The following is a 25,287-nucleotide window of genomic DNA, read 5'->3' as shown; positions in this document are numbered from 1 at the left end:
AGGCTCCAATATGGCGTCCGTACAGCACCTGATGGGAATAGGGTGGGCCAGTGCCCACAGCCAGAATAGGTATTTGGGTGAACTAAACTACGGACACTTGAACTATAGGAAATTGTGTGATTATCTGATAGATTTAATTTCTCTCTCTTAAAAGACTTCCTGGTCAAAGAAAGGTCAAATAAAATGAGAAAATAGAAAAACAGACAGGCCGACACACAGAGCGTGGTAAATGCATCTGGGAATGGTCTGTTTTTCTGAAGCCTCTAAGATGTAGAAATATCTTGCGGTTACCAAAAGGAGCCCAGAGATGAGGACCAGACTCTCAACTTGAAACTCCTCCAGAGCTAAAACCTGTCTCAAAGTCCAAGGTCTGGACATCTCCCTCCTGGACCAAACACACACACACCACACAGTCCCTACAGGAACACTGAGACGTTACCCTCCCTTTTCAAAACCCCTCTGCAGCTACAGGAATGCAGGAACACACCCCTCTACTTTAAAGTCTGGCCCCTTTAAAAAAGCCAGTCTGTAGCCACAGGAGAATCTCCCCACTGCTACTGGGACTCTGCTTTCAACATCTATCTGTCAGTTTGTCAGTCTTTCTATCAATCAGTCAGCACCAGGGGTATTCTAAATAGATAGCTGCTATATTGATCCCTGTCTGTAGGACCAGGTGTACTGTGTACTCGTCGTGACGGTGACCCAGCCTGGGCTCTCAGGACTGGTTTGTGCTGAAGGCTGAAGACTAGGAAGTGTGAGAATGGGGGTGTGGATCAGAAAAGTGGTCCTCTCTCTGCTGATGCTACAACTGGCCACGACTGTCACAGCACAAGGCATTGGTGAGTACCTCAACCTATCACCTATCAATACCCCTCTGGTCCTTCTGTGGCTCAGTTGGTAGAGCATGGCGCTTGTAACGCCAGGGTAGTGGGTTTGATTCCCGGGACCACCCATACGTAGAATGTATGCACACATGACTGTAAGTCGCTTTGGATAAAAGCATCAGCTAAATGGCATATATTATTATTATTATCATATATTATAAAATGCTCCTAAAATAGTAAACCAGTAACCTTTATTTGTTGTAGTACCTTATCAATATACTCAATCTGTACCTTCTTAATCTACTGAGTCTGTAATTTCTTAATCTATAACTTCTAAATCTACTCAATCTACACTAAATCTGAATATCTAACTTTGCTTCTCTGAATCTGTCATTTCTCCATTACTCATTAAATCATGCATTTTGCAGTGATTTTCTGATGAATTATAATGATATATTTAGCATCGCCTCAGTTAAAATGATCTGTAAATAGCCCACCCAACTACCTCATCCCCATATTGTTATTTATGTTTTGCTCCTTTGCACACCAGTATCTCTACTTCACATTCATCTTCTGCACATCTATCACTCCAGTGTTTAATTGCTAAATTGTAATTATTTCGCCACCAAGGCCTATTTATTGCCTTACCTCCCTTATCTTACTTAATTTGCACACACTGTATATAGACATTTCTATTGTGTTATTGACTGTACGTTTGTTTATTGAATGTGTAACTCTGTGTTGTTTGTGTTGCATTGCTTTGCTTTATCTTGGCCAGTTCGCAGTTGTAAATGAGAACTTGTTCTCAACTGGCCTACCTAGTTAAATAAAGGTGAAATAAAAAAAATAAAAAAATTGACTTTAATGGGTTTGGGTTTAATGCATTGTGTTGTGGAAAAGGTCACATACTTACACATCTATCGATAGGGTGACCCAAATAGAATGACACTGATTGGCTTTAGGAAAGTGTGCAATAACTTAATTTCTCTGGAGTCCAAACGCATCAATTTTTCCATACAAACACACATCTCTTAGTATTATTCCAGAATTTGGGTCATGGCTGTAGAAGCAGTGGATTTGTTCCAGTGGAAAGAGTTTACTGCTGGCCCTTTGGTCAATCTGCCACGCCATAAAACAGTGGTAACACACACACACACACACACACACACACACACACACACACACACACACACACACACACACACACACACACACACACACACACACACACACACACACACACACACACACACACACACACTTCATAAAGCCCTGACACTCAGCACGAGCAGCTCTACAGCTCATCAGTAATTGCCATAAACTCACTAATAACAGTCACACACGCATGCACACAGTCACACACTTAATAAACTCACTAATAACAGTCACACACGCATGCACACAGTCACACACTTAATAAACTCACTAATAACAGTCACACACGCATGCACACAGTCACACACTTAATAAACTCACTAATAACAGTCACACACGTATGCACACAGTCACACACTTAATAAACTCACTAATAACCTGAAGCATGACTTCTGAATAAACGTTGTCTCTGTGTTGTTTGTGTGTGTCCTGTGTTAGTGTACGACCTGCTGGTGTCTCCAGACTGCCTGCCTGACCTGACGCAGGGAGGGCTGAAGAATAAAGGTCTGGATGAGGCCTTCCTCCTCTCCTCCTTCAGGCTCCATAGCAAGTCCCCCTCTCATCTCTACAGCATCATCAACCCCAGGGACAACAGCAAGTACCTGGAGTTCACCCTGCAGGCCAAACTCAACAAGGGTAAACACTGCCGTGCTGTCTGTCTCAATTTACAAATGGGATCATACATCTAAATCAAATCTTCCTCCTTCTCTCCCTCCCTCTTCGATTATCATTCCTAAGCAACTAACTGACCTTTCCCTCAGTGACGATCCGTTACCAGAAGACTGATGGTAGGGCTGGCACCACCAGTTTTAGCCACCCCTCTCTGGCGGACGGCAAGGAGCATCATGTGATGATCCATGCCAGTGGTCTGCAGAGAGGACCAGGTCGTATGGCGGTCTACGTAGACTGTAGACTGGCTCACATTGTGGACGAGCTGCCTGCTGCCTTCGGGTCGCTGACACCTGGACACAACAAGGTGGCGCTTAGGACCCTGCAGCCCACCGGGCAGGTAGGACACAAGACTAGCATAGGTACAGATGAGTACGATTTCTTTTGTGTGTTGTCACTCACCAACCACTTGTCCACCTGTCTCTGTCAGGATGAGTTGACGGACCTGAAACTGGTGATAGAGGACACGTTAGATAACGTCGCTACGCTCCAGGACTGCGGCAGACAGCAGAGCGAGTCTCTGGGTACTATTCAGCTACTGGGTAAGAACGCACGCCTGTTATAAGCTGCCTGAAACATGACTTGACCGTTCCTGACGTCACATTGTGGGTCTCTGCCATACTGTACATTTGACCCACTTGAGACCCGCATTTTGACACAAGTTATCATAAACCATCAAGTCATGTAGTCTGTATGATGGAACATAGAAATACACTACATTTCCCACAGGCCTCCAGGCAGGTGGACAGGATCCATCTCAGATGTTAGAGCTCCACAAGATGATGTCAGAGATGAAGGACCTGCTCCTCCAGCAGGTACATCACCTGCCTTACAGTAGACATGCTGTTGTACCCTCACCTTTCAAGGCACTGCCATTTGTCTTTTTCTCTGTGTCTACAGTAAACTGGTATTTTCTTTCCCCCGTAAAAGATTAAGGAGACCACATTCCTCAGAAACACCATCTCAGAGTGTCTGGCATGTGGTAAGCTGTAATACTATAGTATTACTACTAATACAGTGCTACTGTTACTGCATAGGACTAATGCTTTCTGATGATAATGAATGACTTGCTCTTATTTTAGCTGTCAACTGAAACCGGATCAATAAGATACTGATGAGACTGATACTGATTGAGGATACTCAGGTTGTGTGTGATGTTATATTATACATGCGTGTGTCTCTGTCTGTAGGTCTGGGTGACAACATGGCGTCAGGCCCAGGTACAGGTCCACGGTCAGGCCCGTCCAAGTGTAGTCCAGGTATGTGTTTCAATCAGGACATGTGTATCCCGGCCGAGGGAGGACGCTTCACCTGCGCCCCCTGCCCCGATGGATACACTGGAGACGGAGTTCACTGTGATGACGTGAACGAGGTAGGGGGGGTGTGTGTGTTACCGGGTCAGTTTAACCTTTAACCCCTACTTCCCCAGCGTATGGTGTGAGCGCTAACGTGTGTGTGTTGCAGTGCCAGTTTAACCCCTGCTTCCCCGGCGTGAGGTGTGTGAACACAGCTCCTGGGTTCCGCTGTGAGAGATGCCCTTTGGGATACACTGGTCTTGAGATCAACGGAGTGGGAGTGTCCTACGCACAGTCACACAAACAGGTAACGTATAGTCACTCAAACAGGTAAAAAACAGTCAGACAAACAGGTAACGTATAGTCACTCAAACAGGTAAAAAACAGTCAGACAAACAGGTAACGTATAGTCCCTCAAACAGGTAAAAAACAGTCAGACAAACAGGTAACGTATAGTCACTCAAACAGGTAAAAAACAGTCAGACAAACAGGCAACGTATAGTCACTCAAACAGGTAAAAAAACAGTCAGACAAACAGGTAACGTATAGTCACTCAAACAGGTAACGTATAGTCACTCAAACAGGTACTGCAGTCACTCAAACAGGTACCCCACAGTCACACAAACAGGTACCACACAGTCACACAAATTGATATCACACAGTCACACAAACAGGTACCACACAGTCACACAAACAGGTACCACACAGTCACACAAACAGGTACCACACAGTCACACAAACAGGTACCACACAGTCACACAAACAGGTACCACACAGTCACACAAACTGATACCACACAGTCACACAAACAGGTACCACACAGTCACACAAACTGATATCACACAGTCACACAAACAGGTACCACACAGTCACACAAACAGGTACCACACAGTCACACAAATTGATATCACACAGTCACACAAACAGGTACCACACAGTCACACAAATTGATACCACACAGTCACACAAACTGGTACCACACAGTCACACAAACAGGTACCACACAGTCAGACAAACAGGTACCACACAGTCACACAGGCTGGTACCACACAGTCACACAAATTGATACCACACAGTCACACAAACAGGTACCACACAGTCAGACAAACAGGTACCACACAGTCACACAGGCTGGTACCACACAGTCACACACAAACAGGTATCACACATGCAATTTGCTGATGAACAGTAATAGGCACATGGTATAGAGTGTGTTATACTTAAGAGAGCTGCTGTTTTTTTTTTTTTTTTACCTTTTTAACTAGGCAAGTCAGTTAAGAACAAATTCTTATTTTCAATGACGACCTAGAAACGGTGGATTAACTGCCTTGTTCAGGGGCAGAACGACAGACTTTTACCTTGTCAGCTCAGGGATTCAATCTTGCAACCTTTTGGTTACAAGTCCAATGCTCTAACCACTAAGCTACCTGCCACCCCACTAGGCTGTCTGCTGCATTGTTACAGTCAATGGTGTAGTGGAGGGATTATGCAGGTATACACCATAGACCCACTTTTTCTGTGGCCATTGCATATATTCACTTCTTAATACACACAATGAGTATCAACGTAGTGTGGTGGAGGTTTAGCCTGTATCAATTAATAAGGCGGATGAAACAGATTCAAAGAATGCTTAGCTTAATATGTTGATCAACTATTATTTCTTCTCATTTTAAGTACAGAAATGTGCAGATGGCTAAAAAATGTTCTATAATGCGCACCACACATGCGAGCGGTATCATGGGCAGAGATTGAAATATCCGTTAGTCATTTAGAATGCAACAACTATCATGGGTTGCTAATATGACTACAATAATGCCTTTGCCTGCAAGACAATGAATGAAAGTTCATTTGAAAACTAATAGAACAGGAGAGCGCATATGAGGAAGTCTTTATAAAATAATTACTTCCACGTTTATATGGTGGGATTTTGGCTATAGGCTTCTTTGAAGCAACGCAAAACAAGCCTAATAATATGAAGTAAAACATATATAGCGATGCTAATGATTGGCCTATAATTGTCTTCTGGTGGATGGAAAGGCGTTCTCAGAAACCTTCTCAATGAAATGTTAACTAGCTACAATGTAGCCCATGCCTACCTGGCAGAATGATATCATGACTATTTACATCAATCCAGTGGCCATTTGTTTTGCCAACTTGTGCTCTACAGAAACACTGCTAACCAAACAACAGTACTATACACTCAAAAAATGTAAATGTCTTAGATTTTTCCCAGACCTCAAAAGTGGTCTCCTGATGTGGTTTAAACATTGCTGTGGACTTAGAACATCAAATCCCCCCAAATGTAATAGACTTTGAGAGACCTCTCTAGGTTTCTTCCTAGGTTTTGGCCTTTCTAGGGAGTTTTTCCTAGCCACCGTGCTTCTACACCTGCATTGCTTGCTGTTTGGGGTTTTAGGCTGGGTTTCTGTACTCTGAGATATCAGCTGATGTTACGAAGGGCTATATAAATACATTTGATTTGAGAGCGAAACCTGTGAATTTCTGACTCAGTTGACAGCCTAATTTATCAGCCTACTTGCACAGTACAGCTTGGGTTGGCCTGACTGTGAAAGACCAATATGGGATTCATCATTTTAGGTCATTCAGAGTGTATGTCACTGTTTGTCACACAATTTTTCACACAGGGTGCCTTTCCTTCATCGGGTGGGCCCTTTGGTCATTTTTACCCACTTCTCCAAGCACCACTATACCACTGGTTACCGTGTGTGTGTGTGTGTATTCCTCTCCATGTGTGTCGGTAGGTGTGTGATGACATAGATGAATGCCAGGGTCCTCCAGACAACGGAGGCTGCACCGCCAACTCTCACTGCCACAACACCAGGGTAAGAGTCACAGCAGCTTGAATATTCCCATTCAAGCCTGTTGATAATAGGCCTGAGATGAAGCCTGGGCCTGTATTTGTTGTCTCTCCCAGGGTTCATTCCGTTGTGGGGAGTGTAAGAGTGGCTTCTCTGGGGACCAGGTGAGCGGCTGCAGTGGTGGGAGGCTCTGTGGGAATGGCCAGCCCAACCCCTGTGACAGCAATGCACAGTGTGTAGTTGAGAGAGACGGGAGTGTTAGCTGCGAGGTGAGAACACACACACACACGTGACACTAATGCACAGTCAATCCAAGATCAAATCCAAAACCTTTCCTCTTCCGTCCGTCAGTGTGACATAGGGTGGGCAGGTAATGGCTATGTGTGTGGGAAGGACACAGACATCGATGCTTACCCAGACGACAAGCTAAGGTGCAGGGACAACAACTGTAAGAAGGTAAAATCCAGCTCCATCTACTTCTTTACCTCTCCCTCCCTCTTACCATCTCTCTCTCCCCCATAGTAAGGCAGCCTCCATGTTTGTTTCCAGGACAACTGTATGTTTGTTCCTAACTCTGGCCAAGAGGACGCAGACAGGGACGGGCTCGGGGACGCCTGTGATGATGACGCTGATAGCGACGGCATCGTTAACATAGAGGTACAAGCACACAACTGTTACACGCCTTTCGGGTATAGTGCATTCACAATCAAGTAGGATACACCTTTAACATGTGCAGTAACTCTGTCTCTGTGTAACTCAGGATAACTGTTGGCTGCATCCTAACGTGAACCAGAAGAACAGCGATAAGGATCTCCATGGCGACGCGTGTGACAACTGCTTGACGACGGAGAACCCTGATCAACGAGACACGGACAAGGACGGGCTAGGCGATGACTGTGACGATGACATGGATGGAGACGGTGTGTGTGTGTGTGTGTGTGTGTGTGTGTGTGCTTTGACGTGCCTTCCCCAGGCTTTTGTCATTAGAGAGTTGGAGACGGAAGGAAATTCTACCACAGCTAGTGATTTATTTTAAGGTAGTGACCGTAGCAGTACTCTTTCACACCGAGATGTCTTTATCCATGACGTTTTCCCCAAAACCACAATTAGTCTGAGGTCAGTCTAGCTGTCTGGTTGAAAACAGTCTCCTGTCTCCAGCGGTTCCAGACATTTTCACTGTCTTCAACAGAGCAGAGCCATATCTGTTGAATCCATTCACATCCTCTCAGTCTGTTTCAGTCTGTCTTCCATCAAAGTCTGCCACCTATTAGCTCATCTGTTTACAGGGGAAACAGGAGCTGGGGGTAGGGTTCCGCCTCATAAAGTTCTAAACACTAGTAAAAACATTGATTTAAATGAGTTCCCATTTCTCAATATAATTGATCCATTTGGAATTGTGCTCTTTAGCTACTAGATTACCTTTTTTTTTTTTTTACGCTCATTTGTTCCATTGGCAGATGCAGTGAAACTGTGCCCTGGTTTAATGTGTGTGTGTGTGTGTGTGTTTGTGTGTGTGTGCGTGCGTTTGATGTTTCCTGCCTGTGCACTGGGGCAGGTCTCCAACCTCTTGATCGTTTGGTCATGTCTACCCCTCTTACACTTGGTCATGTCTGTCTCTGCTAAAAAAAAATCCATTATAAACCCTGCCAGCAGCCAGTGGAAACTATTCAACTCTGCCCTGAACAAACACTGTCATCTGGGGCCCGAGGACACTAAACACTCAGACTAGAAAAATAACTGTGTCTGTGTTTTTATCTGCATTTGTGTTTTTGTGGTCAGGCCTGAAGAACATTCTGGATAACTGCCAGCGTGTGGCCAACCTAGACCAGAGGGACAGAGACAACGATGGGGTGGGAGACGCCTGTGACAGCTGTCCTGACATGGTCAACCCCAACCAGGTAACCGTAAAACAACAACAACTCAACCACAACAGAACCATAGCACAACTACAACACAACCACAACACAACCACAACACAACCATGGCACCACAACCTACAGGTAAAATATCCTACCAAATATCAAAACTTTACCCCAACCCCAGACTGAAACCCACTGTTAATGGAGCCAGTATCAGGGTAGTGCAGCCTCATGACATTATTGAATAATATTTATGTTTCTTCTCCCACAGTCAGATGTTGATGATGATCTTGTAGGAGACACATGTGACACCAACATAGACAGGTAGATCCTTCTATAAACATATCCACACCTTTAGAAGTGAATCTTACTGATAGTGAGTGTACTAGGTTGACTTTGACTCTCCTCTCTATCAGTGATGGGGACGGTCACCAGAACACTAAGGACAACTGTCCTACAGTCATCAACTCCTCCCAGCTGGACACAGATAAGGACGGACAGGGAGACGAGTGTGACGATGACGATGACAACGACAGTATCCTGGACCAAGCAGACAACTGCAGACTGGTGGTCAACCCTGACCAGACAGATGAGGACAGTCAGTCACAACACTGATCCTCTTCCTTCCCGTTGTATTATAGCAATGCTCTCTCTAGTCTAGTTGTTCTTCAGTGTGTGTGTGTGTGTGTGTGTGTGTGTGTGTGTGTGTGTGTGTGTGTGTGTGTGTGTGTGTGTCTGTGTCTGTGTGTGTGTCACAAAGACCTAGCTGGCTCAATGATGCATTGACGTACAGTACACTAATCCGGCGTATGTGTGTGTGTGTGTGTTCCAGATGACGGCGTGGGTGATGCGTGTGCAGGGGACTTTGACCAGGACAAGGTGATTGACAGGATAGACAACTGTCCAGAGAATGCTGAGGTCACCCTGACAGACTTCAGAGCCTATCAGACGGTAGTACTGGACCCTGAGGGTGACGCCCAGATTGATCCCAACTGGGTGGTTCTCAACCAGGTGACCTTATCGTCATTAAACATGCTAACATTTTAGTCATCTAGCAGATATTGAGTAACAATAACAGTTGTAGGGTCAAAGAGCATGAAGTACACCATTTCATCCTCGATTGAGTTATTTTATTAAGTTTGATCTATGCTGTGTACAGTAGGTAGTGGAGTACTCTCTAGTATGTCATCTGTAGTATCATAACTTTCTCTCTCCTTCTCTCCCCAGGGTATGGAGATAGTGCAGACTATGAACTCTGACCCTGGCCTCGCTGTAGGTAAGACAACTCTCAGTTCCCATTTGACAGGCGGATGTCCACCCTCTCTGCCACTCACTCTGTATGTGTAGGCCCCACATTGTTCAGTGTGTGTGTGTGTGTGTGTGACAAAGGAGCTGTTCGTGGACTACAGGAATAGGCGGGCTGAACAGTCACCGTTGACATCGATGGGGCTGTAGTGGAGCGGGTCGAGAGCTTCAAGTTCCTTGGTGTCCACATCACCAACAAACTATCATGGCCCGACAACACCTTTCCCCCTCAGGAGACTGAAAAGATTTGACATGGGTCCCCAGATCCTCAAAAAGTTATACAGCTGCACCATCGAGAGCATCCTGACCGGTTGCATCATCGCCTGATATGGCAACTGCTCAGGCGTAAGACGCCGCAGAGGGTAGTGCGTACGGCTCAGTACATCACTGGGGCCAAGCTTCCTGCCATCCAGGACCTCTATACCAGGCGGAGCCACAGAAAAGCCCCCAAAATTGTCTGAGACCCCAGTCACCTGCTCTGGCAAGCGCTACCGGAGCGCCAAGTCTAGGACCAAAAGGTTCCTTAAGAGCTTCTACCTCCCAGGCAATAAGACTGCTGAACAATTAATCAAATGTCCACCCGTACTATTTACATTGACACCCCACTTTGTTTTTACACTGCTGTTACTCGCTGTGTATTATCTATGCATAGTCACTTCACCCCTACAAACATGTACAAATTACCTCAACTAACCTGTACCCTTGCACGTTGACTCGATACCAGTAACCCCTGTATATAGCCTTAATATTGTTATTTTATTGTGTTACTTTTTATAATTTTTTACTTTAGTTTATTTGGTAAATATTTTCTTCACTCTTCTTGAACTGCACTGCTGGTTAATGGCTTGTAAGTAAGCATTTCATGGTAAGGTCTACTTTTGTTGTATTTGGCGCATGTGACAAATACAGTTTGATTTGATGTAATAAGCCTGTGTTGTGTGTATGTGTGTCCGTGTCTGTGTGTAGGCTACACAGCGTTCAGTGGGGTGGACTTTGAGGGCACGTTCCACGTGAACACAGTGACTGATGATGACTATGCAGGCTTCATCTTCGGCTACCAGGACTCCTCCTCCTTCTACGTGGTCATGTGGAAACAGACTGAGCAGACCTACTGGCAGGCTGTACCCTTCAGAGCTGTGGCTGAGCCTGGCATACAGCTCAAGGTAACAAATACAAATAAATGATCACATACACCAGATAGGTGCAGTTTTACAGGGTCAGCCATGGTAGTACAGTGCCCCTGGAGTAAATTAAGGTTAAGTGCCTTGCCCAAGGACACATCGACACATTATTCACTTTGTCGACTCAGGTATTCGAGCAACCTTTCGTTTACTGGCCCAATGCTATAATGGCTAGTGTACCTGGTGCCCTATAGGTCTAGGGAAGGTATAGGGGTGTGTGTGTGCTACTGTGCTTCTACATCTGCATGCTTGCTGTTTGGAGTTTCAGGTTGTGTTTCTGTATAGCAGTTTGTGACATCTGCTGATGTAAAAAAGGCTTTCTAAATATTGATTGATTTACATGGGCTCCTGAGTGGTGCAGCGGTCTAAGGCACTGCATCTCAGTGTTAGAGGTGTCACCACAAACACCCTGGTTTGAATTCAGGCTGTATCACAACCGGCTGTGATTGGGAGTCCCATAGGGCGGCGCACAATTGGTCCGGGGTTGGCCGGTGTAGACTGTCATCGTAAATAAGAATTTGTTCTTAACTGACTTGCCTAGTTAAATTAAAGTTGAATCAATCTCAAAAGGCTTCTGACCTTTCTTTCTTACCGTGTCCTACCTCTCCCTCCCTCCTCCAGGCAGTGAAGTCTAAGACAGGTCCAGGGGAGTATCTGAGGAACTCCCTGTGGCATACAGGAGACACCAAGGACCAGGTACGTCTGCTGTGGAAGGACAAGAGGAACGTGGGTTGGAAGGACAAGGTGTCCTACCGCTGGTATCTACAGCACAGACCACAGGTTGGATACATCAGGTGAGAGACACACAACCACACACTATAGTCTGGAAAACTTGACCCTAGGCAACACAGTGACTAGGCAACACAGTGACTAGGGTCTGGTTTAAATGATGGACTCTTTTGTCATACAGGAACTACGTCAGGCAAAAAATCTTTGCAGTGGTTTTAGTTGAGGTAGCCACTTGCGAAATGCACTCATTAAAAAACCCTCCGTGATCTCTATCTTGCTAGTTACTATTTTGTATTTGATTAAAGCAGATTAAGTAGTGATGTAGCCATGTAGTGAGGTAGTTCCTCTATGCCTAGAGTCCATAATTGAAACCAGACCTTAGTCACTGTGTTGGCTAGGGTCGGGTTTGGAGACAACACACCCACTAACACACACCCACACAAACACTCTGAACCATGTGTGTGTTTTCTGTTCAGGGCGCGTTTCTATGAGGGTCCCAACCTGGTAGCAGATTCTGGGGTGAAGATAGACAACAGTATGCGAGGAGGGAGACTGGGAGTCTTCTGTTTCTCCCAGGAAAACATAATCTGGTCCAACCTCAAGTACCGCTGCAATGGTGAATGACAACCCACTCAGCCAACTAGCAGATAGATACAGAGACTAGCGCCGGTCACAGCACTCTGATAGGACAGAAGCTGTCTAAGTATTGTCATTGCTACAGGATGTTTAAGTCAACACCTCTCTGTTCTGTTTGTCCCTCTACAGACACCATCCCTGAAGATTACCAGGAGTACAGTGCCCGGAACACTGAATAAACACACCGAGCGTGGAAGAGGAGAGAAGGAACAGAGAAGAGATATTGGGAGGGGGTGTTAGAGGACAGAAAATGAGGATGGGACAGAGAAGAGAGGGGGAGAAAGTGAGGAAGAGGGAAAAGGAGGGGAGAGGAGATTGTGGATTTCGGGGGGGGGCATTATGAGAGGAGCAAGGCTTTTAAAGGGCCTTTCCAGAAGCAATCATCCCTTTTATAAAAGCATTATTATTACTGCTAGACTTTTGCCTGGTATGAAGACTAGAGGACTGACGTCTACTCATCAGGGCAACAGACTTCCAGACATGACTTGTTAATGCTGTGTCTACACACGCTATACTGTACTGTACATGTGGAATTGGTTCAACTAAAAGACTGATGTAGATTGTAGTGAACCTGTATATGTCTACTATCTGAGGTGAGGGTTATTGTATCTAGGGGTTCAAACTGTAGTTAGGGTCTCTCCTATTTCTGCCATTGGAGGAAAACAAAGACAAGGGAAATAGATGAAGGAGCTGGTATTGACTGCTCTTACATTAAAACAACCGATGTCCATCATACGTTACATTCAATAGATGTCATTATTTGTTCAGTTAATCTATGAATAAATATTCTGAGCATTTGGTAAAACACCCTCTCTGAGTCTTTTGTTTGGTGTTACTAAATGGAACATATTGCTAGTTGTTGTTGAATAGAATGCACTGGGATATCTACCCCAAGCCACTGTATTTCAAGCTGAGGCTATCAATGATCACTTTACACAAACACACAAGACAAAATGAAAAGGTGTTCGTTTTATTATTGTGTTTAGGACTAAATCAAATTGTGTACAGAGAATTAGTGCGAGCAGTGTTTGGAAACATACACACACACACTACATTTTCTTCACAGAGCAAAACTCACTAACGCAAGTGCTCCTGTGCAAATAAAATGAGACAAACACACTCACACTCCTGTGCACACACCTAGTGGTCATCTTAACAATGGAGAACATCAAATGGACCACAACATGTCATGTATGGCAGCGCACAGCCCAATCAGAAGGTTTGGTTTTTCATCCCTAATGAGTTAACATGAGGTTGACCAGTTGGTGTAGAGCTGAGCTGCAGTAGAGCACCACATCCTGTCTATCTGGATCCTCCACAGGAGACAGGATAAAAAAAACACAACAGGTCTGACATGACATGTGGACAGAATCTGCTAATAGCAAAAAGGAAGTGATCAGTCAACATGTTTTACACTAGGGTTCCAGTCAATTCAGCATCATTCAGTAAAGGGAAGTGAAATTCTATTTCACAATTATTGTACTTCTTTTAATGGAAGCATTCCATTGTTTAATTGAAATTCCAATAACCCTCCATGACATCACTGAATGGATAATGAATGGAGCCTAACCCTGTACACATCCTATCCCTCCAGACGGGTTTAATCCCTTCATAACAACGGCTGAGGTGAAGAAACTTCAGTCACAGTGGAAACCTTATGGCATAAATATGCCTCAACAAACTGCTGGCTCATAGGGTTATCTGATTATTCTATTCAGCAAAGTCCACTGATATTTATCTCATCTGAAATCTAAGGTAAAAAAGACATACATCTTAAATATCACAATTTTCAAGTTGTTTTTCTTCAACAAATACCAATATATTAAACCAAAGTGTACATATTTCATATTAGTATCAAAAGGGTTATATACTGTAGGTTTGTAAGTATGAAAACAGAAAAGCATAATAGCTGAATGGTTTGGAGTTCTGGAGAATAGTTTCTTGCTCCCTGTCAGGCAAGTCTTAGTCTGGGTTTGTTGAGTCAATAACATCAACAACCAGTGTTGAGTAACTACCACTACACACTGAGTAACCACCACTACACACTGAGTAACCACCACTACACGCTGAGTAACCACCACTACACACTAAGGTCCCGGTTCATGGCCCATATCCCCTTCCCCTTCTATTTTCACACACCCGAAAGGAACTCTCGTAGGTAACCCTTCATCAGCAACAGAGAGCACACCAAGCACGTTTCTAGGGCCGAGGAGTTGGAGGATTGCAGCAGTTATAGAGGGAGAAGATACTCGGGTGAAAAACTTGAGCATGTCTGTTCCTTGTTTCTGAGATCTACCTTTGGCAAACGTTTTAAATCAAACTGTTGATTTTCCCCTCCATGATTGCAGCTCCCGTCAACAGTAGTGACTCTCTGGTCCCACAGTCCTCTACCTGCCAGCCGGCGCTCTGCTAGCCAGAGAGGCTTATTTGGAAAACACAACTGTGTGTACAAACGACATGGCATTTAAAGTTCTGGCTCAAAAGGAGCGTTTATATAATCAATCCTATTTACTCCTAACTAACACGTTTCACATGACTGTGTGACCTAAAGACAGGCAAATCAAATCAAAACAGCTTGTTTAATTGCATAGAAAAAGTATTCTACAAAAGGGTTGAATAACAAGCGAGCTGGGCCTCCCGAGTGGCGCAGTGGTCTAAGGCACTGCATCGCACTGCTAGCTGTGCCACTAGAGATTCTGGGTTCAAGTCCAGGCTCTGTCGCAGCCGGCCGCGACTGGGAGACCCATGGGGCGGCGCACAATTGGCCCAGCGTCGTCCGGGTTAGGGGGGCGTTTGGTCGGTAGGGATGTTCTTGTCCCATCGCTCACAAGCGACTCCTGTGGCGGGCAGCTTGGTTGGGTTGTGTTTCGGAGGATGCACGGCTCTCGACCTTCGCCTCTCCCGAGTCCGGACGGGAGTTGCAGCGATGAGACAAGACTAACTACCAATTAGATACCACGAAATTGGGGAGAAAAAGGGGTAAACAAAATCAAGACAATAACAAGCTGATGTATGAGCCTGAGAAATGAAACTTCTCTTCATGGGAATAAAAGAATAACAGAGACAAGTATGGGAATCACACATATAAGCAAACATGTAAACAGGGTTGAAATGATATTGGTGCTGGACACTCCCATAACAGAATCTGGGCACCTCTAGGACCATGGGGAGCCACATACATTATTGTATGAACATTGGTCCAGCCCATTGTTTTAGGCACCCCCAAGAGTCAAGCTATGAGTCCAACCTGAATGTAACCCCATACATCAATAATAGTACAAATGAAAGACATCAAATGCCTTCCCGGCAACAATAGCTTAAAGTATTCATAACTGGTCAAAAATTCTATATAAAACATTAAAAACGCAACACAAAAAACCCATGTAGAAAGCTGAAAATAACGTTGGGCTGTGTTTCGGTGTCTGCATGTGTGTGTGTTAGGCCTCGAAGCGTTTGGGGCAGACCATGGGGGCGAGCAGGGTCCACATGTAGAGAATGAGACAGACCCAGCAGGACGCCATCTTGATCCAGAATACAGACCAACTGCCATCCAGCAGCTTCTCTATCTTATGGTTGTCATAGCTATGGGAAAACAAACATAGCTCTTAGCTTTACAAAGCTTTACACTAGTAACTCTACTACTAACTGGGACCTAGTTAAAGTTTCCCCAGTAGGCTAACTCTTCTATGAACTGAAGCTATAATTAGAGTTTCACAGTCACTCTACTAGCAGCAAGAGTTTCCACAGTCACTCTACTAGTAGAAAGAGTTTCCACAGTCACTCTACTAGCAGTAAGAGTAGTAAGGGTTTCCCCAGTAACTCTACTTGTAGTAAAGAGTTTCCACGGTAACTCTACTAGTAGTAAGGGTTTCCACAGTAACTATACTAGTAGTAAGATTTTCCACAGTAACTCTACTAGTAGTAAGAGTTTCCACAGTAACTCTACTAGCAGTAAGAGTTTCCACAGTAACTCTACTAGCAGTAAGAGTTTCCACAGTAACTTTACTAGCAGTAAGAGTTTCCCCAGTAACTCTACTAGTAGTAAGAGTTTCCACAGTAACTCTACTAGTAGTAAGAGTTTCCACAGTAACTCTACTAGCAGTAAGAGTTTCCCCAGTAACTCTACTAGTAGTAAGAGTTTCCACAGTAACTCTACTAGCAGTAAGAATTTCCACAGTAACTCTACTAGTAGTAAGAGTTTCCACAGTAACTCTACTAGCAGTAAGAGTTTCCACAGTAACTCTACTAGTAGTAAGAGTTTCCACAGTAACTCTACTAGTAGTAAGAGTTTCCACAGTAACTCTACTAGCAGTAAGAATTTCCAGTAAGAGTTTCCACAGTAACTACTAGTAGTAAGAGTTTCCACAGCAGTAAGAGTTTCCACAGTAACTCTATTAGTAGTAAGAGTTTCCACAGTAACTCTACTAGCAGTAAGTTTCCACAGTAACTCTACTAGCAGTAAGAGTTTCCACAGTAACTCTACTAGTAGTAAGAGTTTCCACAGTAACTCTACTAGCAGTAAGAGTTTCCCCAGTAACTCTACTAGTAGTAAGAGTTTCCACAGTAACTCTACTAGCAGTAAGAATTTCCACAGTAACTCTACTAGTAGTAAGGGTTTCCACAGTAACTCTACTAGCAGTAAGAGTTTCCACAGTAACTCTACTAGTAGTAAGAGTTTCCACAGTAACTCTACTAGTAGTAAGAGTTTCCCCAGTAACTCTACTAGCAGTAAGAATTTCCACAGTAACTCTACTAGTAGTAAGGGTTTCCACAGTAACTCTACTAGCAGTAAGAGTTTCCACAGTAACTCTGCTACTTACTGGAACCAGTTTGTGACAGTCATCATGACGTAGAGTGAACCCAGGAAGAAGACAAAGTGGAAGTAGGTGTAGCTGTAGATGGTTCTCTGTCTCTCATCATATAAAACATTTTGTCCTCCTCCAGTCTGCTCCTCATCATAGTCATCTGGACAACACAACCACAACAACACAGCAACGTTATTACGACCTTACATCATAGTCACAACCACAACAACACAGCAACGTTATTACAACCTTACATCATTAGTCACAACCACAACATCACAGCGACGTTATTACAATCTTACATCATAACCACAACTTCACAGCAACATTATTACAACCTTACATCATATTCATAACCACAACATCACAGCAACGTTATTATGACCTTACATCATAGTCACAACCACAACATCACAGCAACGTTATTACAACCGTACATCATAACCACAACCACAACATCACAGCAACGTTATTATGACCTTACATCATAGTCACAACCACAACACCACAGCAACGTTTTTACGACCTTACATCATAGTCACAACACAATCACAACCACCCCACCCCTGGTCTCGGTCTCCAGTATCTATGCGGCAATAGTATATGTGCCAGGGGGCGAGGGTCAGTCTGTCCTATCTGGTGTAATTCTCCTGTTTAATCTGGTGTCCTGTGTGACCTTAGGTATGCTCCCTCTAATTCTCCCATCCCTCTCTCTTTCGCTCTCTCCCCTCCTGGAGTACCTGAGCCCTAGGACCATGCCTCAGGACTACCTGGCCTGACAACTCCTGGCTGACTCTGTCCCCAGTCCACCTGGTCGTGCTGCTGATTCAATTTCTGCTGTTCTGCCTGTGGCTATGGAACCCTGACCCGTTCACCGGTCATGCTACCTTGTCCCGGACCTGCTGTTTTGACCTTCTCTCTCCCTCTCTCTATACCGCACCTGCTGTCTCGACTTCTGAATGCTCGGCTATGAAAAGCCAACTGACATTTACTCCTGAGGTACTGACCTGTTGCACCCTCTATAACCACTGTGATTATTATTTGACCCTGCTGGTCATCTAGGAACGTTTGAACATCTTGAAGAACGATCTGGCCTTAATGACAATGTACTCTTATCATCTTCACCCGGCACAGCCAAAAGAGGACTGGCCACCCCACAGAGTCTGGTTCCTCTCTAGGTTTCTTCCTAGGTTCATGCCTGTCTAGGGAATGTTTCATCTGCATTGCTTGCTGTTTGGGGTTTTAGGCTGGGTTTCTGTATCAGCACTTTGTGACATCTGCTGATGTAAAAAGGGCTTTATAAATGCATTTGACTGATTGATCAAAGCAACTTAATCAGTCAACAGAACCACAACACCACAGCAACATTACATATAACACTTATGATGCAAAGAAAACCGCTGTTAAAATCGTTATTATCATCACGATAAACTCAGCTCTATCCAATAAAACTCTCACTAATATTCCTGTTTTCCTTCCTTTTTCCTGGTATCTAACCTCTATATTTCTCTCTCTCCGCTTTGCAGGACAGGAAACTCTCTGAAAATTACTATGTCTACTGAGAAGGGCTTAAGTAAAAAAAAAAAAATCAAATGTATTGTTCTTAACTGTACACTTGTTACCCCCCCCAAATATCTGTATAATACATTCATAAATGAAGTGACATGCTCTGCGCTGTTATTTCCCTGGCTGCAGTGCTGCTTTACCCCACCAGAGGGCAGCTGCAGCCTTCCCTCAGTTCTACTACTACTACTACTATCTGACTAGTCTATCTCCAACCACTAGTCATAGTCTCCTCCTGGTAACACTGGCGTCATTTATGTTTACTGACCAATGCTGTTCCTGCATCTTTACTGTTACTATGTGTATGAGAGAATATACAAGAACACTGCCTGTTTCTGGTGGTGTTACAGTAAGTAGTACAGTAGTATACTGAGGGCGATGGCATTTTATACAGAAAGCAGTGAGAGAAGTAGAAAGAGAGGGAGAGAAAGAATATGTTTGTATTTACCTGTGTCATCTCCAAAGCAGAAACAGCAGCGCGCTCTCTGCCGGAGAGAGGTGAGTTAGTACTTGTACAGGAATTAATCAACTAATCAACTATACATAGCCCTTACACTAAACGCACACACCAGAGCATGTGAGCCGAGCTGGCGCAGATCGAGGAGTGGAGTGTGCCCAATTCAACTGGAGCCCAGAGTGAGTTTCCCAAAGGCTGGAGGGTCGGCCTTTTCGCCCGCTCCAGTAGCACTGACTTCACTTCACGAGCTCAGGGCATTCCTGGCCCAGCATGCATTTCTAGTCCACTTGTGTGCTGCTATAGCCCCTTTCTTTAGCTACTGTCATGGAGTTCACTAAATATTTTCATAAAGAAACTGATAAAACACGTTTGCGGACGACACAACAGTGATTGATTACCAACAACGACGAGACGGCCTACAGGGAGGAGGTGTAGTGTCAGGGGCTCCTCAACAAGACTAAGGAGATGATAGTGTCAGGAAAATAACCTCACACTGGAACAACGTCAATCAAGACTATTGGTCACCGCCTGGTACCTCAGGAGGCTGAAGAAACTGCTTCCGCCCACAACCGTAAGGCTCTCCAGAGAGGGTAGTGAGGTCTGCACAACGCATCACCGGGGGCAAACTACCTGCCCTCCAGGACACCTACACCACCCGATGTCACAGGAAGGCCATAAAGATCATCAAGGACAACAACCACCCGAGCCACTGCCTGTTCACCCCGCTATCATCCAGAAGGCGAGGTCAGTACAGGTGCATCAAAGCTGGGACCGAGAGACTGAAAAACAGCTTCTATCTCAAGGCCACCAGACTGTTAAACAGCCACCACTAACATTGAGTGGCTGCTGCCAACACACTGACTCAACTCCAGCCACTTTAATAATGGGAATTGATGGGAAATTATGTAAAATATATCACTAGCCACTTTAAACAATGCTACCTAATATAATGTTTACATACCCTACATTATTCATCTCATATGTATACATATATACTGTACTCTATATCATCTACTGCATCCTTATGTAATACATGTATCACTAGCCACTGTAACTATGCCACTTTGTTTACATACTCATCTCATATGTATATACTGCACTCAATACCATCTACTGTATCTTGCCTGTGCCGCTCTGTACCATCACTCATTCATATATCTTTATGTACATATTCTTTATCCCCTTACACTTGTGTCTATAAGGTAGTAGTTTTGGAATTGTTAGCTAGATTACTTGTTGGTTATTACTGCATTGTCGGAACTAGAAGCACAAGCATTTCGCTACACTCGCACTAACATCTGCTAACCATGTGTATGTGACAAATAAAATTTGATTTGATTAGAGATATGTTCGATCAGCTTCAAGTACAGGCTCTGGCTGGGCCCCTCAAGGGCATTCAGAGACTTGTCACGAGGCCACTCCTGCGTTGTCTTGGTGGTTGTCCTGTTGGAAGGTGAACCTTCACGCATGTCTGAGGTCCTGAGTGCTCTGGAGCAGGTTTTCATCAAGGATCTCTCTCTACTTTGCTCCATTCATCTTTGCCTCGATCCTGACTAGTCTCCAAGTCCCTGCCGCTGAAAAACTTCCCCACAGAATGATGCTGCCACCACCATGCTTCACCGTAGGGATGGTGCCAGGTTTCCTCCAGATGTGACACTTGGCATTCAGGCCAAAGAGTTTAATCTTGGTTTTATCAGACCAGAGAATCTTGTTTCTCATGGTCTGAGAGTCTTTAGGTGCCTTTTGGCAAACTTCAAGCGGGCTGTCATGTGCTTTTATTGAGGAGTGGCTTCCGTCTCTGGCCACTCTACCATAAAGGCCTGATTGGTGGAGTGCTGCAGAGATGGTTGACCTTCTGGAATGTTCTCCCATCTCCACATAGGAACTCTAGAGCTCTGTCAGAGTGACCATAGAGTTCTTGGTAACCTCCCTGACCAAGGCCCTTCCCCCTCAATTGCTCAGTTTGGCCAGGCAGCCAGCTCTCGGAAGAGTCTTGGTGGTTCCAAACTTCTTCCATTTAAGAATGATGGAGGCCACTGTGTTCTTGGGGACCTTCAACGCTGCAGAAATGTTTTGGTACCCTTCCCCATATCTGTGCCTCGACACAATTCTGTCTCTGAGCTCTACGGACAATTCCTTCAACCTCATGGCTTGGGTTTTGCTCTGACATACACTGTCAACTGCGGGACCGTATATAGACAGGTGTGTGCCTTTCCAAATCATGTCCAATCTATTTAATTTACCACACTTGGACTCTAATCAAGTTGTAGAAACATCTCAAGGATGATCAATGGAAACAGAATGCACCTGAGCTCAATTTCAAGTCTCATAACAATGAGTCTGAATACTTATGTAAATAAGGTCTTTCTGTTTTTATTTTTTATACATTTGCAAATATTTATAAAAACCTGTTTTTGCTTTGTCATTATGGGTTATTGTGTGTAGATTGATGAGGAACATTTTTTATTTAATCCATTTTAAATTACATCTGTAAAGTAACAAAACGTGGAAAAAGTGAAGGGGTCTGAATACTTTCCAAAGGCACTTTTATATGCTTATCAAGAGCCTTGTAATGAAACTGTATATGCTTATCAAGAGCCTTGTAATGACACTGTATATGCTTATCAAGAGCCTTGTAATGACACTGTATATGCTTATCAAGAGCCTTGTAATGACACTGTATATGCTTATCAAGAGCCTTGTAATGACACTGTATATGCTTATCAAGAGCCTTGTAATGACACTGTATATGCTTATCAAGAGCCTTGTAATGACACTGTATATGCTTATCAAGAGCCTTGTAATGACACTGTATATGCTTATCAAGAGCCTTGTAATGACACTGTATATGCTTATCAAGAGCCTTGTAATGACACTGTATATGCTTATCAAGAGCCTTGTAATGACACTGTATATGCTTATCAAGAGCCTTGTAATGACACTGTATATGCTTATCAAGAGCCTTGTAATGACATGTAGCCGATTTGAAATGATGAGCACTTCTGACAGTCACAGTTTGTTGTTTATTAAAATATTTTTAATTCAAATCATATGGTTTGGTTCCAATACTTCAAAACCAAATGGTAGGTCCAGGTAGTTCACAAAAATAGATGGTGTTGGTTAAATGGTGATTTTAATGAATTTGAATTTGGAGCAGCAGTTTTTTCCCCTGTGAGTGAGGAGGGGGATTCCGACCGCTCAACTCTGCCCACATACTCTGGTGCAGACACACACACACTGAGCTGTTGAAAGGATGTGTGTGATTGGCTGGACCACAAATAACTGGAAAAATTTATTCTGACAGATCTGTAATGTGTGTGTTTGTGTGTGTGTGTGTGTTTGTGTTCGTGGATGGTCGGTCTTACTTCAGTCTCAGGCACGCTGTTCCTAATCACACGCATCGCTGCAGAGCTCCGTCTGGTGGTGGACGTCAAACTACACACACACACACACACACACACACACACACACACACACACACACACACACACACACACACACACACACACACACACACACACACACACACACACACACACACACACACACACACACACACACACACACACACACACACACACACACACACACACATTGATTACAAATCTGTCAGAAGACATTTTCTAGGCGTGGGCGATATACCGTATATACCACATACTGGGGTATTTGGAAAAAGCCACGGAATGGTTTTTTAATACCGTCAATACCATTGAAACAATTTCTTTGAAGTGTTGAATTCCATTTGAATTCTACCTTTAAAGTAAATACCTGCAGTGAACTTTTGTAAACTTTATAAAAAATAACAGTGTTTTTTCATACCACCTGTCACATTATTATGAAGCTTACAGTAGTCCCCAGTCACATGTCACGTGGTGTTTGTTTACAAGCACACAACAACGAGAGACCGGAGCCTTGTGAGTCTCTCACTGTTGTGCAACATGTCTCAGGTGATCTAATTACAGTATGGATTTCACAACTAAATTGCCAGCTAGATATCTCATAACTATTAAGTTAACTGTCTAAAATGTGCTAAATGCTCTGCAGTTATGTATTGGTTTGCAAATTTAGTAGCTTGTTAGCTATCTAGCTAAGTGGTTAGCTTCTTCCAAATTCAAACATTTGCTTGGTAACAGCAGAGAATCCCCTCTTGGATCAAGAGCCTTGCTGGCTAATATTTGTTTTGTGTGTGCAGCAAACCGTGAGTAGCCTTTTTGAGTGACTTGTATAGGTTAGAAACTGTACAAAATGTTTGCAATCCACTCGTTATCATTGCATTTACTTAGCATTCTCTATGGGATTTTATATGTACTTGTTGGCATCGCTAACCTTAGGATTACAGAGTATCAGTGGGGTTTGAAAGCAGCGCCCCTTTTGTTCAGTGCTGGTATTACAGAATATCCCAGGAATGGCACACGGTCGGTATGAAGGCATGACAATCTGGATACCGCCCACGCATACATTTTCCCATAAATTTCTGGTTGAGAATAGCTGAAGTCTTTCACAGAGATGAACACAGGATAAGCTGTATGTCTGAGCTTAATGTGAAACACATGTGGAAACCCTCACTACAAATCCAGGCTATCACACACACCCTCTCAACAGATTCAGCCAATCACACGAACCCTCTCAACAGCCCCAGCCAATCAGAAACAATCTCACTTTTCCTCCAGTCAATAACAAATTACCTCACTGCAAAAAGTCTAAAAACACAGCCCCCTCTCTTATCTGCACAGATCTAAAAACAGGAGATAGGTGAAAGCAACACGGGGTGTGTGTCTTACCAGGAGTAGAGCACACAGCCGAACAGGATGACAGTTCCCACTCCTGTTACGATCCTCTTGTCGCTCTCTGAACCAGAGTTGAAAGGGAACACACACACTGTCGTATTCACCCCATTAACCTCCAACACTATACAGAGAAAGAGAGAGAAAGAAGAGTAATAAGAGGATGATGTTAATACTGTAAGAGGCACAATTGGGCCAAACAGAGCATAGCATTCATGGAGGCATTTAAAGTGTAAATTAACAAAATGCAAACACATGAAACCTGTTAATAGGCAATTCATATAGGCAATGAAACACTAGAACGCTATGGGCTGAGCCTCCGGTATACTTACTCTCTTTGGGCTTGCTGGAGAAGGCTGAGAAGGTGAGGTACATGACGTACACACTGATCACTCCTGGCTGGAGCAGGCCAGACTTAGGCTGGACTGGAGGAGAACAGATGGACTGTTACCGTATGTGTGTGTGTCCCTGTTGTGTGTGTGTGTGTGTGTGTGTGTGTGTGTGTGTGTGTGTGTGTGTGTGTGTGTGTGTGTACTCACGTCTCTGTATGAAGGGAGATATAGCCAGCATAGTGACTATGAAACAGAGGCTGCCGTTGACCCCCAGGAACACCTTGTTGAGCAGACAGGCCTGAGAGTGTGTGTAAAACAGAGCCATGAACACCACAGCTCCTACGGCGACACTGAACAACACCAAGGTGGCCAGAGCCAGCGCCCCATACCACAGACGGTTGTCCTTCACACCTGAACTCCTAAAGAGGGGGGACGAATAGGAGGAAGAGAGAGGAGGGAAGGATAGGAGGAAGAGAGAGGAGGGAAGGATGGGAGGAAGAGAGGGGGAGGGAAGGATGGGAGGAAGAGAGAGGAGGGAAGGATGGGAGGAAGAGAGGGGGAGGGAAGGATGGGAGGAAGAGAGAGGAGGGAAGGATGGGAGGAAGAGGGGGAGGGAAGGATGGGAGGAAGAGAGGGGGAGGGAAGGATGGGAGGAAGAGAGGAGGGAAGGATGGGAGGAAGAGAGAGGAGGGAAGGATGGGAGGAAGAGAGGGGGAGGGAAGGATGGGAGGAAGAGAGGAGGGAAGGATGGGAGGAAGAGAGGAGGAGGGAAGGATGGGAGGAAGAGAGAGGAGGGAAGGATGGGAGGAAGAGAGAGGAGGGAAGGATGGGAGGAAGAGAGGGGGAGGGAAGGATGGGAGGAAGAGAGGGGAGG

The 25,287-nt window shown here is 44.4% G+C and overlaps 2 protein-coding genes across 2 annotated transcripts in view; one reads left to right on the top strand and one right to left on the bottom strand.

Annotated features, from left to right (window-relative positions):
- Positions 1–446: 446 nt before the first annotated feature.
- LOC118393308 (thrombospondin-4-B) lies at positions 447–13,277 on the top strand. The gene is made up of 22 exons (XM_035785872.2): positions 447–839; positions 2,418–2,615; positions 2,741–2,988; positions 3,079–3,190; positions 3,378–3,463; positions 3,579–3,630; positions 3,839–4,020; positions 4,113–4,250; positions 6,706–6,786; positions 6,879–7,031; positions 7,114–7,218; positions 7,312–7,419; positions 7,523–7,682; positions 8,542–8,660; positions 8,893–8,945; positions 9,038–9,219; positions 9,454–9,632; positions 9,849–9,897; positions 10,893–11,089; positions 11,729–11,901; positions 12,313–12,452; positions 12,602–13,277. Exons 1-22 carry the CDS (start codon positions 761–763, stop codon positions 12,649–12,651), a joined length of 2,844 nt encoding a protein of 947 aa, XP_035641765.1. The 5' UTR covers positions 447–760; the 3' UTR covers positions 12,652–13,277.
- A 149-nt stretch (positions 13,278–13,426) lies between these two features.
- serinc5 (serine incorporator 5) overlaps positions 13,427–25,287 on the bottom strand; it is a 54,241-nt gene continuing 42,380 nt past the window's right edge. Inside the window, exons 6-12 of the mRNA XM_052461611.1 lie at positions 24,621–24,832; positions 24,414–24,506; positions 24,079–24,205; positions 22,663–22,732; positions 19,289–19,325; positions 17,293–17,437; positions 13,427–16,054 (exon numbers count right to left, since the gene is read on the bottom strand). Of these exons, the coding sequence (XP_052317571.1) occupies positions 15,910–16,054; positions 17,293–17,437; positions 19,289–19,325; positions 22,663–22,732; positions 24,079–24,205; positions 24,414–24,506; positions 24,621–24,832 (829 nt within the window). The 3' untranslated portion in view covers positions 13,427–15,909. The remainder of the gene's footprint in view (positions 16,055–17,292; positions 17,438–19,288; positions 19,326–22,662; positions 22,733–24,078; positions 24,206–24,413; positions 24,507–24,620; positions 24,833–25,287) is intronic.

This window comes from Oncorhynchus keta, chromosome 14, assembly GCF_023373465.1.
Source record: "Oncorhynchus keta strain PuntledgeMale-10-30-2019 chromosome 14, Oket_V2, whole genome shotgun sequence".
Lineage (NCBI taxonomy): Eukaryota > Metazoa > Chordata > Actinopteri > Salmoniformes > Salmonidae > Oncorhynchus > Oncorhynchus keta.
This window is presented reverse-complemented; position numbering and strand designations above follow the sequence as displayed.

Bases quoted from the DNA above. Each gene is read 5' to 3' on its own strand.
- LOC118393308 (XM_035785872.2), top strand. From the start codon at position 761: ATGGGGGTGTGGATCAGAAAAGTGGTCCTCTCTCTGCTGATGCTACAA. The intron at 2,989-3,078 runs GTAGGACACAAG...TGTCTCTGTCAG, and splicing joins CCCTGCAGCCCACCGGGCAG to GATGAGTTGACGGACCTGAA. The intron at 4,251-6,705 runs GTAACGTATAGT...GTGTGTCGGTAG, and splicing joins ACGCACAGTCACACAAACAG to GTGTGTGATGACATAGATGA.